The sequence below is a fragment of the Gossypium arboreum genome, chromosome 11, assembly GCF_025698485.1.
Source record: "Gossypium arboreum isolate Shixiya-1 chromosome 11, ASM2569848v2, whole genome shotgun sequence".
Taxonomy (NCBI): domain Eukaryota; kingdom Viridiplantae; phylum Streptophyta; class Magnoliopsida; order Malvales; family Malvaceae; genus Gossypium; species Gossypium arboreum.
The window spans coordinates 22,008,051-22,027,947 of NC_069080.1; the positions used below are offsets into that span (position 1 = coordinate 22,008,051).

The 19,897-nt window shown below is 32.0% G+C and overlaps 1 protein-coding gene across 3 annotated transcripts; it reads left to right on the plus strand.

Annotated features, from left to right (window-relative positions):
* Positions 1–728: 728 nt before the first annotated feature.
* LOC108470661 (uncharacterized) lies at positions 729–6,846 on the plus strand. 3 transcript variants are annotated; one of them, XM_017772056.2, is made up of 8 exons: positions 729–1,745; positions 3,050–3,349; positions 3,755–3,844; positions 4,190–4,270; positions 4,795–4,853; positions 4,929–4,995; positions 5,067–5,169; positions 5,713–6,846. In XM_017772056.2, the coding sequence occupies exons 1-5, from the start codon at positions 920–922 to the stop codon at positions 4,821–4,823; spliced, it is 1,326 nt and encodes a 441-aa protein (XP_017627545.1). In that variant the 5' UTR covers positions 729–919; the 3' UTR covers positions 4,824–4,853; positions 4,929–4,995; positions 5,067–5,169; positions 5,713–6,846. The 3 variants fall into 3 exon arrangements, with proteins under 3 accessions (XP_017627545.1, XP_017627546.1, XP_017627544.1); XM_017772057.2 differs by having other exon boundaries at positions 5,086–5,169; XM_017772055.2 differs by having other exon boundaries at positions 4,929–5,169.
* Positions 6,847–19,897: the final 13,051 nt, after the last annotated feature.

Here is a 19,897-nt window from a genome sequence, read left to right on the forward strand (position 1 = left end):
TACTAAAAGACCATTTTATAATTTTTATTGATTTTATTTTTTATTATTTTTCACCATATGTCACACTATGTTGCAACACATGATAACTTTAATTGAAAAAATGGGCTGTTAACTTTAACGGTCAAGGGTTAAAGTTAATGGTTGAAGGATCTTTTGATACAGTTTATAATTTTTTATGATTTTTATAAAATTTTATAATTTTTATAAATTCTTTCAAGTTTTAAATATATATTTTATATTTTTATTAAAAATTAATAATTTGTATAATTTTTATTGATTTTTATTTTTTATAATTTTTTACCATATCTCAGGTTGTGGTTATGATACAGGTTGACTTTAACTAAAAAAATGAGGGGCAATTAACTTTAATGATCAACTGTTAAAGTTAACCATCAAAGAATATTTTTGATGCATTTGAGAGTTTAAATACCTAATTGAGTAAAAAAAATTAGGGACTTAATTATTTATTTAAAAAATTTGAAGGCCTTTTGATGCATTTTAAAATTAAAATATCCAATTGAATGTAAAAGAAAAACAAAGACTTAATTGTAATTTTTGAAAAATATTGAGGGCTTTTTACACCAAAAGCTATTTTTTATTGGATTTAACAAATTCTACCGAATTTATCAAATAATAATTATTCTAAAATATAAAAATAGATTTTTAATGAAATTTAAAGAATTAATAAAGTAAGATATTTAAACCGATATAAAGACGAAAAGATGATAAAAAATTCAAAACCGGGACCTTAGGATTAACACCTCTGATTATCTCCCACACTTAACCAAACTCTATAGATTTAGCCTTTAAATCTAACCTTTGGAATCATATAAATTTGTTGACTTTCTTTCCATATTTTCTTTCATTCCAAAAACCCAAAATCACAGAGATCGGATTTTTGGTGTTAAGAAAAATTCAAATGGTTGTTTGCCAAGCTTCAAAGATCCATCTCCCAACTCCCTTTGCCTCACCTTCTTCTTCTAAAACTCCAACGTCTCTCCTCTTTGAACCCCATTCTTTTTCCCTCGCCCTTTCCCACTCTGATTCTTCTCTTTCCCTATTTCCTTCCATTTCCTTCCCTTTCTCTTCCACCCAAAAGTCCCTTTCTATTCCTCCTCCTTCCTCTTCCTCCACTTTCCTTCTCCTCAAAACCCAAAAGTCTCCCAACCCCAGGGTCCTTTTCGTCGTTGCTGGCCCTTATAAAGGTGGTTCCAAGGTTCTCCTTAGATTTTTTCTTTATAGGAATGATGGAAGCAAGGCTTTTGAGAAGGCTAAAGTTGTTTCCAAGCAAAACGGTATTGAGTTTGATGATAAAGTTGGGGTTTTGATTGATGTCAGTCATGGTTTGAAACTTATGATTTCTGGGTCTGTTAATTTTTTTGCATTGTATTCGGTTTCAAGCTCCAAAGTTTTAATCTTTGGGGTTAACTTGGTGGTTGATACTGATGAAAGTGATGATGGGGTCGCTTTTAAGCTCATGAAATTTGCTGTGATTGATTGTTTGAAGCCTGTTTTCTCGATCAGTATTTCGTTTGAATGGTTGGTTTTAGGGGAGGAAAATGGGGTTAAAGTTTGGAATTTAAGAGAATTGGTGAAAGGGAAAAAGGTAAAGAAAGTGAAGAATTATGGTCTTTCAAATGGTGTAATTGGAGATAACAATGGTGTTTCCAATGGTGGATCAAGTACTTCGGAGATTGTTTCTAATGGTCATTTGGATGGGAAGATTGAAAAGCCATCCGTTTCAGGTAAGTTCTATGGGTTTGAACTTTAGTTTTATTGCTTATAAATCTGTTTTCTGAAAGACATAATGGATTCTGTATTTCAGTCTATAATTGTTGGCAATTTTACTTGCAAAAATGCTCAAGTGATTTAGTATGGTGGCATCCTTAAATATATCTTTAGAGTTTATTACCATGATTATATATGTTAAGCTTAATACACACATACAATATAATACTTGCATATACATATTTTGCCTTACTTCACTTAGATGGGCACTCCTTTTTGCACCTTGCGCGTGAGGCAATATAAGGATTCTTGCACTTAGGCTGCACCTAGTGCCATTGACATCCCTGTACCTGTATAGTTAGTGCATTTTGTTAGACTTCAGATAAAGGTCTTTGCGATGCTTGGTATTTAGAAGACGGAACTTTGCTCACTTCTTAGATTAATGTTTCTTGTGTTATGGCTTCTGAGATAATTTACAGGAGATAAAGTACGGTCTGGACTCTAGAGAGTGCTTGGTGTAAATGCATTTCAATGAAGATCTTATAAGAAGAGGTTTAAATACCTAGTAACATAGGAGGAAGTTTGTTTTTTGGTTGGAATTTATTGTTCAGAACCCAAAGAAAATGATTAAAATTTGGTACATGTCAACACCATCTACTGCCATTTTCCTGTTTCATTAAGTTAGATTTCTAGATCAAGGAGCATAGAGAACTTTAGGATTTTAGCTTGAGCCTTATTAAAAAAAAAAAAAAAAATGGAATGGATTACTTAATCTGGAATCTAGCCCAACCTTTTAGATACGAGTAATAGGTTTTTGTTATCATGAATCTTCTGGTGATTACATATGGCTCATTATGATAGCATAACTCAGTTAATTGGCTTTACTTGGACATCCTTTTCATCGCCTTGTGCTATATCCACTTGTTCAATTTTTTATTTTCCCTAACATATTGCTTTAGCATTTATTTAACCAAGCAGTTTGGTGACTATTGTGAGCAAGATGCTGTCAATTGGTTTAAATCATATCGATGTTTTGAGATGGTTAATTATTTATTTTGTAAAGTATAGAGTATGCTCGACTGAGCTCTCTTATATGTTTTCACTTCTGTTTGATTGAAGTTTAGCAGGTGGGATAAATATGCCATTCAGTGTATTTATAGTAGGTCACTATGGAAATAATATATGACACTTGCACAATCTAAGTACTTGGCGAGTTTTTTTTTCCTTTTCCAATATAATTATCTGTTTTTTTTTTAAAGTACCAAGAAAGTTGACATAAAGTCGGTTCCTTTTTATCTTTGGTTGGCATCTTGATTTGCAGTGAAGCCAAGGTCTGGTAAACACAGACAAGAGTCTGCTGAACCAGGTGCATGCTTTGTGCCATTTGAGCCAAAGGAGGTTAAGGACTTGACATCTGGGAAAGCGTCCTCTATGTCTTTGAAGGCAATTTCAATTCAACCATTGTCCTCTAAGAGGTTCTTGGTCTTGGATACTGTTGGAGATTTGTTTGTCTTGCATGTAACAGACACATCTGTTGGATCAGATGTCACCTGCTACATGAGGCTATTGCCACATGTTATGAAAGTGCAAATGATGGCTGTTTTTCCCGATATTTCTTCGAGTAAGCTTCTCTACTTTGTTCTTTAGTTTTTCCGAAGGCTTTATTTGTTAGAAATATTCGCATGATTAATGGACAGCAATGGGACATGACTCGGAATTATTGCCATTCGGAAGATTCTGGATACCTAGCAAACGGGTAGTGGAGTCTTTCCATTGTTCTTTGCTAATGGGTTATCTTGTGAGCAAAGAACAAGGAACAAAATAAATATTTTGTAGGGCACGAGTTCGGGGTTGCAACATTGAAGTCATATGCTATTAAAACACCCTGTGTTAATAAAAATATAGGAGAAAGAATGAATAGTAAGATAAAAGTTCTGTGGAGCTTTGTTAATGATAATCTTTGCCATTTGACCTCAGCTTTATATTACGTCTATGCCATTAAATGATACTTACCATCATTTTGTAGGAAGACAAACTGTTTGGATATCAGATGGGCATCATTCCATGCATGTGGTGGACATTAGCTCTGCTGTTAACGAAACTGATAAAAGAGAGAGTGAGGAAACTGCTAATATGGATCTCAAGTTTTATAAATTCTCTGATTTCATTAATTTAATATTTTGTCATATATACATACTACGTTTATCAATATTTGGAGAATACTTTCATATTCTCTTCCATGATTTTGATTCCTTTGTGGTCTTGTCCACAAAATTTTTATTCTTGCTTATGAATGTGCAGAGATTTTAAGAACTCAATTCATCAGTCACTTTATTACTCATTTTTCTTATATATTATTGTAATGTTCCCATGTGTTCTTTCCAGTTTGTTATTCTAGTGTGTGTTTTTCCTTCTAAATTTTGATGAAATGATTTTCTTTTTTCCCTGTTCTATTTGCTAGTTGTTCAAGCAATTTTTACTAGCGAAAAGATCCAAGATATGATACCTACGGCTGCAAACAGTATTTTGATCCTTGGACAAGGTAATCCCTGGTTTCTTTCTTCCAAAGGCATTTTATCTTATTTTGCAAGGTGTTTGTCGAACACGGGCATGGTTAGATTTTTGTAAGTTTTTCTGTCTATTTGGAATATCCTCATACTTGTGTCATCCACGAATATTGGACATGGATGCTTTGAAAATAAAATAAAATTCGGAGGAACATAGATTCTCTCTGTGAGCAATGCTCCTTGAAATTAGAAATTGACTGGAAGTGCTAGCCTATGCATGTTCTCTGTTCATTCTTTCCAAGGGCAGCTATAGAGTTAATTGTATGTGTAAGTAATCTATCATCAAGATATGATGAATTGTTCTCGGGGTTGTATGTGTGAATGCATATGAGCATAATACAGATACTGTTATGCTTATTGCATATGCCTTATCTCTGTCCCCCTTCTTTTCCTTTTTGTCACTTTTACCCAAGTTTTGCAAAATCATATATTTTGCGCTCTGCAATGTTCGGTTCTGCGGTTTCCAAAGTTCTTGACTTCACCTTCTTATATTGAACAGGAAGCTTGTATGCATATACTAATTCCTGAAGTGGTTCGGCAACCATATCTTTTTGTGTGGTGAGCTTTCTGTCTTTCTTAGGAGCAAGATCATCTTGGATCCCCTGATACTGATTTCATTGGATGTTTTTGTAGGTATCCGTGTTCCAGGTTGTATTTCGGTGATTATATACCCTCAATTTATTCCTGGACCTGTTTTTTAGTGAGTACGAATGGACTCTTGTGCAAATGGCTAATACATTGATTCTCAGATCGTCATTCCCTAAATTTCAGTTGGCTATCTTGCATCTAGAGTACAGAGGAGTCTAAAGTCAAGATCTGCAGTTGTCATGTGTCTAATGGTGTATAAGGCTTCGAGGACATGGACCTCTTGAAGGTATGTGTGATATGAAGTTTAGTTTATCAAAATAAATATTGGGTAATTTAACATATGAAATTATGTAGGCCAGCCAGATTTATGATTGTGTTCTTAGTATTTATGGTAAGTTTGGGTGGGAAAAAAGATGAAGTTTTAGGGTTTATGGATACTGTTGAAAACCTTGCTTGGACTCTTCATTTTCCTTTAATACTCATGTTTGAAATTTGTTTCTGATACATATTCGAACAAGGATAATAAGACCCTCCAATTATATGGAAAAAGAATTTAATATTCTCATTTTGAACATGTATCCATTAGGTTTGAACTGGTCAAAGTGTTATCCTATAAAGTGGCTGAAACGGAAAGAAATATATCTATAAACTCTAGGTAGTGATAAGCTTAGGCATGCGGATTGAACTAAGGGATTTGATTTTGAAAATATGGCTTACAGTTGAAAGTCACGCAGTTTATGATTTTCATTGTGATTCCCATGTCTTGCTTCTGGTTAGCAATCTCTTATTCATTTTATCGAGCTATAATTTACTTTTCTATAACATACAGATAATCACGGGACAAGTCAGATGCTGCTGATAGAGATACGGGTCCTGAGAGATATTTGATCTTTTTCAACTATTCGTAGCCAACATCTACCTCTGGCTCCAGTTATGCTAGCCACAAAATCAATTTGCAACTGAAGCTTTGGTCGCCACATTACTCCGTTTCATCTTCGACGGCAAGCAATAAATTACATCTTGTGGTGTTTACTGGATGACTGAGGTGATAAAGATGGAAGCTAGTGTGTATGATCTTTTATGAAACTCCATTGTTGTAAAGCTTTTCTAAGGTTAGTCACTATGTCAACTTCTGAGAAATAAAATCTGAAGGGGGTGACTTGACAATTCATGTATTTTTATCGTGTTCATGTGTGATTTCGAGTCATAATTTTGTTTAATTTGTTCTATATTTATATAACTTTTGGCATAGCTTTTGGCGTGTTCCTATATTTGGCCTTTCGTTTTCTTGTTTTGTCATGTGCGGCGGACATATTATGGTGTCTAACCTTGGAAGCATTTGCTCATGTTACAATTTCAAGTATAGCTAAGAATGAACCTATTTAGCTTTGTTTTTGGGCTTGGATATTGCTTTGCCAGTTTATTTTACTTGTGATATAATTACAATTGCTCTACAATTACAACCACTGCCTATAAATGTTCTCGAGCTCTCGAACTAGATATTAAGATTCGACTCGTTCGGTAACTTGAGTTGTTCGTATTTTTACAATAACCTGAACTTGAAGGGTTATTTATTTATTTAAATTGAACTCGACAACTTATGAGCACAGATGTTATTGGTGTGATGTGATAATGGATGCGTATTCTTCACTCAGTACACGAGTGAAACACTTGTGAGCTGTTTCAGTCTGATATTAAGATATTGGAATTTGTGGTTGAAATTTTGAGTTAAATTTGAATATTTTTCTATGCAAAGACATAACTACCAAGATGTAAATGATGATGATTCAAGATGGCGTCACTTTATGTTGACAAATATGACAGCTAAAACGATGATAAGGTTGAAGATGAAGATGAAGAATAGACCCAAACCATTTGTAATTTTTGTTTTCTTATGTGGTTTTATTTTTCTTCTTAAAAGATATTTTATATTCATATAATATTTGATGCCGTATTCTAATAATTTTCATGTCATGTTCATATTTTATTTTATTATAGTCATGTTGTGTTCAAAATATTATCAAAGTTTAAAAGATTTAAAATAAAATAAATGGGACCAATAAAGCTAGTGGCATAGTGAACCTCTCTCCCCATTCGGTGAAACCTACGTTGCATACGAAGTGAGACAAAAACTGACGGCCATGATGAGCCCTACACTGGGGACCCACCTATAAAGTATACTCCTCTACCATTCATTTTTTCTCTTCATGATGGGTGACAACCACATGTCATCCACATGCCCATGCATATCAAGTTGGCCAAAGTCCTCAAAGAGTGGTGATCAACTGATATTGCCCTACAATGGCAACAGGATATGATGAACTCACGGACCATTCCTTGTTTGCCTTGTTTGGATTGGATTTTCACTTTGATTTTTATGCATCTATTTTCCATTTCATTTTGGATTTTATTTTATTTAATATTTTACTCCTAAATTTGTTTTTTTAAGTTCAATTATAATTATTAAATATAGGTAATATGCACCTTTTAACTTCGACTAAAATCAAACTATTACGAAGTAAAAGCGAATAGATTCATAATTAAAATATATTCAAATTTAGATCATAATATATTTAGACATAGCACATTGGTGAGATTTTTTTTTTTAGTACAAGAAGAAGGAATAAACCATAACTATATTAAGCATGATTAAACCATAACTATATTAAGCATGATTAAATCATTCCAGATAATAATTGAAGCACTTCATCCGGTGGTTGCTTGAAAATATATCTACCCAACGATCTTGAGAATGCCATTGAAGCCAAACCATCAGCAACCCTATTACCCTTTTTGAAGATATGTGTAATTTGAACCATCCAAGGAAGTTGGAGTAGGCTCTTTGTAACACCCTTAACCCGTATCCGTTGCCAGAATAGAGTTTCGGAGCATTGCCGGACTTATCAATTAAACAATCATACAATTCTCAGATCCAAACAAACATCATTCAAATACAATCATATAGTCCCTAATACAAGCCTTCGAGGCCAAAAACAAGCACTATAAATGGTTCGGGACTAAACCGAGAACTCAAGAAAATTTTGGAAAACATAGAAAATTTTCAAAGTACAGGGGACATACGCCTGTGTGGCCTGACTGTGTGAGACATACAGCTAAAGACACGTCTGTGTCACAGGCCGTGTGGACATTCGAAATGGGATCACACGATTGTGTCCCAGCCCGTGTCCTACCCCGTGTAACTCACTGCCTTGGGTCACACGGCCAACCACACGCCCGTGTGACTAGCCCGTGAACCCTTCAAAATGACCTCACATGCCCGTGTGCCAAGCCGTGTGCTAGGCCGTGTGAAGCTATTGACTTGGTTTCTAAATAAGTACCAGGGGACACACGGCCGTGTTGCCTACTGTTGAGACACACGCCCGTGTCTTTGCCCGTATGGACAAAAATAGGCTATTTTCAAGGCTATCTTTCTCACCCAAACTTGCATTCATCTACACATACCAAATAACATATAACTATATCATCAATAGGCATTCAAACCAGTCTCAACCAAGCCAAAATCATGCTATTCCAATACCAACAACCATAATGCTCATAACATCATAATTTGCCAATTCAAAACATACCAATATCACCTTCAAGAATTCACCTAATTGGTCACTTTCAAATATGCATTATTTTGCCTAATACTTAGCATGCTAATTCATTCTCAATTTCAACCATTTGCTATATTCATTACCAATTTTTAAAAAGTCATTCAAAAAGCAAATATAAACCACATAACAAAAGGCCATTTACAAACATATACACATAACCAAGTATACCAAAATAAGCCAAATCACATGGCTATACACATAACCAAAACATACATCATTTACAAGCCAAATCAGTTAGCTATATACATTACCAGCATATAGGCCATATTAACTACAATACCTATACATGCCATATAACCAAGTACACAAGTTCAAAAGTACTAAAACGACGGTTAGATAGTGTGATGGGATCTTTGACAACTCTCAATCCGAGCAAGCTTTGAAATCACTATAAACACGAAAAAATAAACAGAGTAAGCTATTAAGCTTAGTAAGCTTGTATGAATAATAAGTACAACTTATCATTTAACTACAAATTAAGTAATCAAAAATTTCATAAAATAACTCATATTGATCCACAAACCTATCACATATTCATTCACAAGGTTAGATATGTGATTCACAAGTTTCATAGACTCGAAGCTTATATGATTGACATACATACCTGTTATGATATGTATCAATCACTTATTCTTTCATACCATCAATATACTCGTTGAACCATTTGGAATAATATCGGATACTTGGGAATCTCGCACTCTAAGTGCCAATACATGGTCGAAACCATTTCAATCTCAAATCTCATATAATGCTCACTCTCGAGCTATCACCAAGTCTGCTCACACAAGCTGACAGTCAAGACGTAACTACACAGTACTGCTCACACAAGCTGATGAGTAACCGCAACACATGCCAGAAAACTCAGCCACCGGTAGAACGTACGGACTAGCACCCAAAACACAATAACTCCTAATGACATGTCATTTGTATCCTATCTATTCCTAAGGTTCAACCGGGATTAAACACGTAGCCAAATCTTCGTCGAACATTTCCATAAAGTCGTATTCATCAATAATACAATTATAAAGCATTTAAAGAACAATTACATTAATGCTTATTAACATACGAACTTACCTCGAATTTATACCGAGAGAATCGAGCTATCAATCAACTATTTTATTTTTCCCCTGATCTAATTCCGAATATTACTTTTTTTGATCTATATATAATCCAATTTAACTTATTCAAAATACATTATATTCAATTTAATCTAAAAATCATGTTTTGGAAAAATTACACTTTTCCCTTGAAATTTTAAATTCTTTATAATTTAGTCCTTAGCTCACAAATATACATATTCATGCAATTTAACCCACACCCATGCTAGCCAAATTATATATATCCATAGCAGCCCAAAATTTTCATTATTTCACACATTTCACCATGAATTTTACACATTTTACAAATAAGTCCCTAATTTGCAATTTCAACCAAAATCACTTAACAAATGTTGTTTATTTAACAACAACTATCCATTTTCTATCATCAAACATCAAAATACATACATATTCATCAACGATAAAACCCTATAATTTTAACAATTTTGCAAATTAATCCCTATGCTAGCTAGATTAAGCTACAACAACTCTAAAAACATAGAAATCATTAAAAACTAATCTCAAAATTGATCTCATGCAAAGACTTCAAGTGCTGAAGCTTCAAGGTGATAACAATGGAGTTTTTCTTCTCTAATTTTAGTCAACTATAGCTTAGGAAGATGAAACTTTAGTTAATTTGTTTTTTTTAATTAATTTATTTATTAAATTACTTAATTAACCTTGTTATAAAACCATTAAAAACATCCATTTTATGTCCATAAATGTCCAATCACTATAAAAATGGTCTAATTACCACATAAGGACCACCATTTTAAATTTCCATAGCTATTAGACCCTTTTAGCCATTAGAACCAAACTTTTGCACTTTATGCAATTTAGTCTTTTTCATCGAATTAAGCATGCAAACGTTAAAATTTCTTAACGAAATTTTTATACAATCATACTATCATACTGTAGACCTAAAAATAATAATAAAATAAATATTTTGACCCAATATTTGTGGTTCCGAAACTACTATTTTGATTTGACTAAAAATAGACTGTTACGCTCTTGATGGCTCGACTTACAATAGAATATTGCTAATTTGATTCAGTTGCTTGAATCACCTGGATCAACATATTGGTGATACTTTAATCCATAATAAAATCTTTATTGAGAATTGTTGATACATTTAATCAAAAAAGGGGAGATGGTGGTGAGAATTTGAAGGCTGATTCACCTTTGATAAACGGAGAGTCGGAGGAAGAAGTTAAGGAGGGAAAATAGGAGAAAGGAAAAGAGAAGGCTGGAGAATGTTTAGGTTATCATGTGGAATGCTTGGGAAAGAAGATAATTGATATCTCATGTATTGGGGTATATATAAGGGAGGTCCCTTTGTCTGATAGTGCCAGGTCATTAACAATATTGGTCGTAGGTTGCTTGTGTGGTTGGCCAGTTGGAAGACCTGTTGTGTTTAGTTATCGTCAAGCATAATACTATCTGGTCCTGCTGTGATATTCTCCTTACTGAGGTAGTACAAGGTTGTTATACCTTGGTGGTCCTTCAGCGGTACCCATTTGACGGATAAAAGTGGGTAGCCTTGTAACACCCCTAACTCATATCCATCATTGGAATAGGGTTTTGAGACATTACTGAATAAATATTTACGAGTTCGATTTATGAAAACGGAGTCCCGAGAATGCACTTTTCGACACCCCTGACTATAGGGTCGTTACAAGCCTATCGTGGATGACTAGCCTAATGGTCATTATTGAAGGCTAACTGATGGTTATTATTGAGGGCTAGCCGAATGGTCACTGCTAAGGATACAAGGTGGACGGCCATATGTGGGTGCTTGCAAAGCCATTCCTTATATTGCCACATGTCCAAGCTAGAGTAGAGGTATAACGAGAATCCATACATGTATAAATACACAGAGTGGGTTTCAAACCTAGGTACTTAAAGTTTAAAGGTCCCAAACTTTGTAAACACTGCCAAAGTTTAATTAGCAATTGTGTTTTTTTGAAGAAGTTATAAGTATAAATACAAGTACAATTATAAATAATATATATTTAAATAATTATAATCAAAATTAATCATTACAAAAATAATTGTATCAGAAATTAAAATATTTTCAAATTTAAACTAGAATAAAGTCTGAAAATAATTCACATATAATTTGCACAAGATGGGACACAAGATCTTAAATTTATCAAAATCCCAAGCTTGCCATTAAACTAAGAGCATTAATTATAATATATGAAGATAGTTATAAAAAAAGAGAAGCATTTTTGTAAAATATTTTAGTACATACATATTTTATCTAAATCATTGTACCCTATTCTTAAAAACATTAAAAAATCAATTCAACATACCTTCGAAGATGTGAACATTCACAACTTGTGATGTAACGGTTGAGTTACAATGGTACCAAAAAATGCGACTTTGAAACCCCATTTTCGTAGACCGAGCTCGTAAATATAAAAGGAATATTTATGGAGTTGAAATAAAAATACATTGATGAATGGTCAAGTAATTTTGTCGATAAAATAGTCAATTAAAACTTAAGGACTAAATTGTAAAAGTTCAATCATTATTGAGTTTTAATTAAGAAAAGACTTAAGGACCTAGATAGCAATTAACCAAAGGATCAAAATGATAATTAAACCATTTTTAACTTAGTGTTAGTGGATAATGATGACATTTTCCATTAAGTTTGAGTAATAATTAGATTATGTTAATTAAGCCATTACTAAGTTAATTGAACTAGATTAATTAATAACTAACTAAGGTATAAATATGAAATCTTAGTGGAATTTCATCATCTTCTTTATTAGCTCACCATCCACCATAGAGGAAAAGGTAAGAAAAAGCTTTCAACTCATTTCATATTTAGCCATTCAATTAGGTAATAAAACCATGCCCTTTTCTTGTAATTTTTTTAGATTTATGATCATAGGAGCTTGATTTAGCTAGCCCATGTATCAATTTGATCAATTGTTGAAATATTAGCAAGTTGCTATTGTTGATAAATTTATGAAATAGGCTTGGAATTGATAGATATTAAGCTTAGATAATGAAAAGGACTAAATTATAAAGTTGGTTAACCTTGTTTGTTAACTTTGTAACATTAGGGACCAAATAGGATCAATATAAAACCTATCATGAAACTATACTAGGAATAGAAAGTATAGGGTCCCTAATGGAAAAATGTGAAATCGAATTTGATCTGAAGCTAGGAATCGAAAAATATGCTTATATCGAGTTAATTGACTAAATTGAATAAAATAAAAATATTTGTATATTCAAAAAGGAGATTAAATAAAACTTTTTAATTTGGTTCTATTTCATGCTTGAGATCACAAAAGAGCTTTCGTAAGCTTGAATAAGACATAAAATAAAAATATTTGTATATTCAAAAAGGAGATTGATGTTTGACTACACGTGTGAATGATTATTTTACTGTAAATTTGAATGTAGTTGCTCCAACAATGAATGTAGGGTCTTATAACTTGGGTTTAATGATCGGGTTGGGCAGGGGGTGTTACAATATTTATGCTTGGACATAAGTTAAGATTTTGGTGGAAATTGACATACATGACTAGAAAATGTGATTAAGTTGAAATAAATTGAGATAAGTGATTGATGTTAAATCCATTGATTGTAACTATAAAAATGGAAAAGATCTTAAAACATATCATTCATTGTATGCATAATTCATGTTCAGATTCAATCAACGAAATTCAGAAATTGATATGTTATAGTTATAGGATGTGAATATGCAAATATGAATGATTGATGCCTATGTGAACTTAATAAAAGGCTAGAATACAAATGACATGCCAATAGGGTCATATGCGCGCTTGTGTATGGGATAGTTAATGATGTAGAGATTATGATATGTAAATTAGGGATCCAACATTTGTTGCGGATCATTGAGTATTCACTGTCTCTATGGAGACCTTGGTATGGTGGAGGGATTTATTTGAATATGATTAAACATTTGATGCCTATGGGCTTTGTAACGCCCTCAACCCAACCCGATTTGTCAGGTCCAGATCTCGGGTGTTACTAAACAAAATACTTAACTGAATTATCAAAATAGTTGAAAAATTCTTCTTTTGCTGAAAATATTTTTCTTATTATTTTACTGAAAGATTGAATATACAAGAACAAAGGAAAGTATTTAAAATAAAAAAAAATTATAATAAGCTTGTTACAACTCATTACAGTATAAAAGTTTGTTAAGACAGACTCTTAGGGCATAATCCTGATCTATGCCACTTCTCCACTGTATGCATAATATGTTAGATTTGTAAAATAAATTTAAAATAAAACTGAATAAACCAGGACCTATCATGTCAAATCATCAAGAATAGATCAAGAATAAAACTACATGCGGAAGCGTACCTGAATCCATGAATTTCTTGAAGTTTTACCGGATCTTGGGGATTTGATCTTTCAAATTAGCACACAAGAAATTCAGAGAATATCTGCTCTCTCTTTCCTAATGATATGATATTAGAAAAGATATCTTGTGTATAATTTGGGGACCATAATCCTAATATTTATAACCTTGGCATATTAATTCTAATTAAATTCTAATTAGCCCATCATTAATTAGAATTTAATTAGAATTCAATTACTAGAGTATCTGCACATATTTGACCCATACTTTATTTAATAATTAAAGCCTAATAAAATTCTTAACCAAATTAGATCACTTTTAATTTGGGCTAACCTATCATGATAATAAATAATAACATGTAATTACCCTTATTATATATGTGATGTCTATATTTTCCAACAATCTCCCACTTGGACCACATATATATAGTAATTACTCTATAATTACATGTCATTATATAACCTTATGAGCTCAAAATTTTACTATCATATCCAAAAGGTATTTCGAACAATCTCGTCCATTAATTATGTTAACATAGAACCAAGGCAACTTTCGTTACATATATCGTAACTAAATCCATCAATGATCTCGTATATTAACACAACCAAATGACATAGATCAAGTATGGATGTGTAGCATGAAAATTACATGCAATATGATCTAAACATGTCTATTTCCAACTGGTCCTCCTTAGTGAGATCAAACCTTACCAAAATTAGAATGTGAATAAACCAAATAAACTTTATTTCTGCAGAAAATAAACTTAATATCTTTAAATTGAAATAACTAAAAATGTGTCTATAACATAAAAGCATTTAAAAATACAAACTCCCACTAAAAAAAAAAATCAAATGATATTACACCCATATGAGTAGTATGCTCTTATAAAACCTTAGGTGTATCTTCTTATTAAACGGATCCGAAATCATGGAGTTTGTCCTAATATGCTTTATAAGCACCTAACCACTCTAAACTTTTACTTTAACAACTAGGAACTTAAAGTCTATGTGTTTTTACTTTGATGTGCTCCTGTTGCTATTGGAATAAAAGACTGCAATTTGTTTTCACAATTTGCACTTTAGTGACAAAATCTTGTATCCATATTCCATCAAAATTGGAGTCTATATACCTGATGATCTCTAACTGATTAGACCTCTGATATGTAAGCATGTAATCTTTTGTTCTCTGAAAATACCTTATAACCCTCTTAGATGTTATCCAATGGTCTAAACCAAGGTTGCTTAAAATATCTGCCCAACATCCCAATAGTGTACACAATATTCCAATGTATACAAACCTAAACATACATTAGACTTTCTACTGCTAAAATGTAAAAAATCTAATGCTTTTTTTTGTAATCTCAAAATCATTCTTAGGGCATTGATTGAGGCTATACTTATTATTGACAAACAATATGTTATTAACATATAAAACCAAATATAGAACCTTACTCTTACTAAACTTATGGTATATACGATTATCAATAAAATTCATCTCTAAACCGAATGAGATAATCATTTGGTAAAATTTGTAATATTATTGACGAGAAGTTTGCTTAAGCCCATAGATGAATTTCTTTGCAAATCATTAACTTTGCATCATTAGACACAAAGCTTTCTAATTGCTCTATATAAATGTATGATCAATGTTACCATTGAGAATCCATTAACTTAATATTCATCTGATGTATTTTAATGTCAAAATATTCGACTAAAGCCATGATAACCATTTCTCTAGTGGACCTTTTTAATGACATTCATTCTTGAGGTTGTTGAGTTTGTTCTGCTGGAAAAATTACCTCATCTTGAATAAGGAGTTGTTCAACATTATCATATTGAGGTTCTAGATTCACTTTTTAATCAATAATAGGTATGAGAACCTAAACATCATCAAAAGCGATAGTAGGAACTGAGTTAGAATCCAATTCCTCCTAAAAAAAAATGTCTTTAACCTTATTTCTCCCCCAAACTCAACATCCTAAAAGAATGTTGCAATTCTCATCTAAAAAATATTCCTAATTGTGGGATCATAAAACTCATAGCCCTTAGATCTCTTAGTATTTCCTTTACCCTTATACTTGATAGACTTCAAAGAAGTCAAAAGTGATGTCATTTCAACATTACCGTTTTTAGCAAAACGTTTCTCAATTTTGTTAAAGAAACTTTGGCCTGAGTAATCTTTTTAGATTCTTTTCCCCTAAAGGCTTCTGAAATGTTGTACTTCATGATCATTAAACTCATGCAATTTGAACGATCCCACATCTCAAAATCCCTTTTAACATAAGGGGTGTTTTCCGCAGTGAGAGGTGCAAGTTGTTCTTCTCTTAGTGCAATGTCTATGTTCATACAACCAAACACTATAAGTAAGTTCCTTTTCCATTGTTTGAAATTAGTCCCATTAAGCATGGATATATAATTTATGTTAGCAGATATTGTGGCAGTAGAAGATGAATTAGCTGAATATAAAACAAAAAATAAAAATAAGCTCACATCAATATTCATATGTAAACAATAAATTCAGGATAATGGCTAATCCTAACTCAAGATACCAAACACAATATTAATATCAAGTCTTTGGACAATAATATTAATAGTAAACGATACTCTTGTTGTAGCAATCAAACATTGACAATAAATTATGTCAAACAATTAATTAATCTTTGGACTAACTTATTCTCACATAAAATACCTTATAATTGTCACACATTTATCACCACAGATGTTGTTGAAATTCTGCCAAATTTAACTTACCTTTGGGTCAATTAATAAACACATGAATCACAAAAATATATAATCATCTTGATATTTTAAATAAACTAATCTACACAAAAGAGGTCACTTTGGCGGCATTTTGTTTCAACTAATCTATTTAATATATTAGACATCCTTAATTAAAACCTAAAGCTAAAATCTGAATTTATTTGTTTCAAAGTATTTCTCTTAATTTCATCTTTCAATCAAATTAAAAGATAATAGTATATATATGTATATATTTATCCTAAAACAACATAATGATGTTCGCAAATATAATAATAGTTGAATAAATCATGAACAATAAGACTTAAAATTTAAACTAAAATAATTTGAATAAAGGTAAACCTCATCATATCGGAAACTCCATTAATATTTCATCTTTAGACAAAATATTAACTTGTAAGATATATATTAGTGTAATAATCAAACATTGACAATAAGGACATGTCGAACAATAAATCTTCCTTGGGGCCAATTAATATTAACATAACTTAAGTTACATGCACACAACCTTTTATATTTTAAAACAAAATAATTTATACAAAAAAAATCACTTTGGTGACTTATTGCTTCGATTAAGTTATTTTAATATATATAAGCATACCAGTATTCAAATTTAAAATTTTCATAACAGTTAAAGGTCAAAACTATTTTTTTTATTGCTATATAGTTTCCTAAATAACCTAAAATAAGGTTGTCTAAACAATAAACCCCCCCTCAAAACCTTAATCTTTAACTGATATATATATTAACCATATATGTCAAAACCGAACGAAAATAATGCAGTGATTCAATGCCAAATAATTAACAAGCACATGTATTCATAATTTTGGCATAGACAAAACCCCAAAACAATTCATGTATATATGTATATTTAAAATCAAATGGAAAAAAAACTTACCCTACATATATCACGTAAATCTAAACTTGTATTTATGATTAAACAGAGATTCAAATGAATACTTGAAATAAAAACTTCAAGTCAATAAATCTCATAAATAAAACCATAATAATATTAGAATATTAGAAATAATAATATGTCAAACCCAAATATTATTTGACCAAACTTAAAACTAAATATATATGTGTTTATATCTTGGCAAGATAAATAATTGAAATTCATCGACTAATATTAATAACTTAAAAATAAGTAATTATGCCAAGAAAAAGAATCAAAATAGGTGGCACAATTGGTAAATTTCAACAGCAACTATGATGCAAAGCATTAAACATTAAAGATTAATTTATCTTTCACCAAAGTGCCCAAAAATTTAATATATAACCATAAAAAATTAACTTCAATGATATCCATCAAAACTTAATTTCACCAATTAAACTATAAAAGATATCTTATTGAATAATGATTATAAACACCTATTCACGCCAACTATAATCATGCATTAATCCTCAAAATCATTGATATGCATATAATATATATGCACAATATATACACAATTATATAATAAAAAAATACTGGTTTGCCTTACATATTTCACGTAAACTCAAATTTATATTCATGACTAAATGACATTACCATAAAACTTCTTTATACACACAAATATTTTAAAAACAAATCCATAACCACCAAATATAAATTCATGTAACCAACCAAAAAAAAAACTTATAACCTTTAAGGTAATTCGCAGCCGCCGATCTTAATATATATATTTTTTCTTATAAACAAAACTTGATTCTTAAAGGAATTGATGTTAGGAATCGACCCGATTAAGCAATGAACAGGAAAATAGCGAAAAAAATTGAGAAATTGAACACACAAATTTAACGTGGAAAAACTCTTCCAAAGAGGATAAAAAACCACGGGCAAATATAATTATACTATAATGGCAAAAGAACGAAGAGTACAAAAGAAGGAGATAAAAACTAAATCCCGAAAACCCGAAAACAAAGAACCCTCAAAACGTAAACACAAAATTCTCTAAATATGTTATGAGTTTTAATCTCTAATGGGTGTGTTTTTCTAAGGTTGTAAAAGAGCCTATTTATAGGCTAAATTCATAGGTCAAATAATAATAAAATAATCTAAACTAATCAGTGTTTGATTGAAACAAGTAAACAGAGTTTAACTGAAAGATTATTTCTCAAATTTGACTGAAAAAAGGAGTCATATTTAACAAATCTCCACCTTGACTCATATTTTCACAACGCCATCTTTTCCAAAGCCGGCCACGAGCCTATCTTGAACTATGCAGGGAATTAATTGAGTCGAATTTGTGCTTAGAAACTAGAAGACTTCTAGCCTTTGACTTGTACATTGCCAAATCAAAACTAACCCGGGTCTGATTTTCATGAACACAGTGCCCTAACTTTTCAAAACCTGCATCCAAAAGAGAACCTCTCTTCAACGAAACGGTCATACCTTTTTTCCTCTTATGACCAAGTTACCTCCGCTCCAAACAAGTTGACTTCAACTCCGTAATGGACGAGGAACGTCCAATTTCACCTATCACTGTATAACCTTCCAGAATATAAAGACTGACGGTTCTTTTACCTTTTAACAAAATGAGAGCTCCACGAGATACTTTAATGCAACTCGACTCGATGTTGATTTTACATCCTTTCAAGTCTAAAATACTTAAGGAGATGAGATTCTTTCGTAAATCAGGTACATACCTGACTTCTGAGAGTGTCCTAATCGTCCCATCGTGCATCTTAATTTTAACAGTACCAATACCAATTACCTTACTAGATGAATCGTTTCCCATGCGCACAACTCCACCTTCAACTGAACTGTATGTGGAGAACCATTCTCTATTGGGACACATTTGGAAAGAACATCCTGAATCTACGATCCACTCGGACGTGAGCTTGGTGTTATCGCTTGTTGACACTAACAAGAAATCATCACCATTTTTATCAGCCAAATTAGCACTAACTACATTTTCCTCGTTACTCTCAGCAGCTCTTTTATTTCGCAGTTTATAACAATCTGCTTTGACGTGACCTAACTTTTTACAATAGCGACACCTTTTATCTCGTTTCTTTAATGCTACCAAAACGGAAGCTTGCCTATCTATCTTTCTATCCAAATGAAGCTCATTGTCGAGTTTGTCTCTACTCAACAAATGACCCTTCACATCATCGAATGAGAGTTTGTCTCTGCCATAAATCAGGGTCTCCTTGAAAGACTTGTATGAAGGGGGTAAAGAGCACAATAATAGCATAGCTTGATCTTCATCGT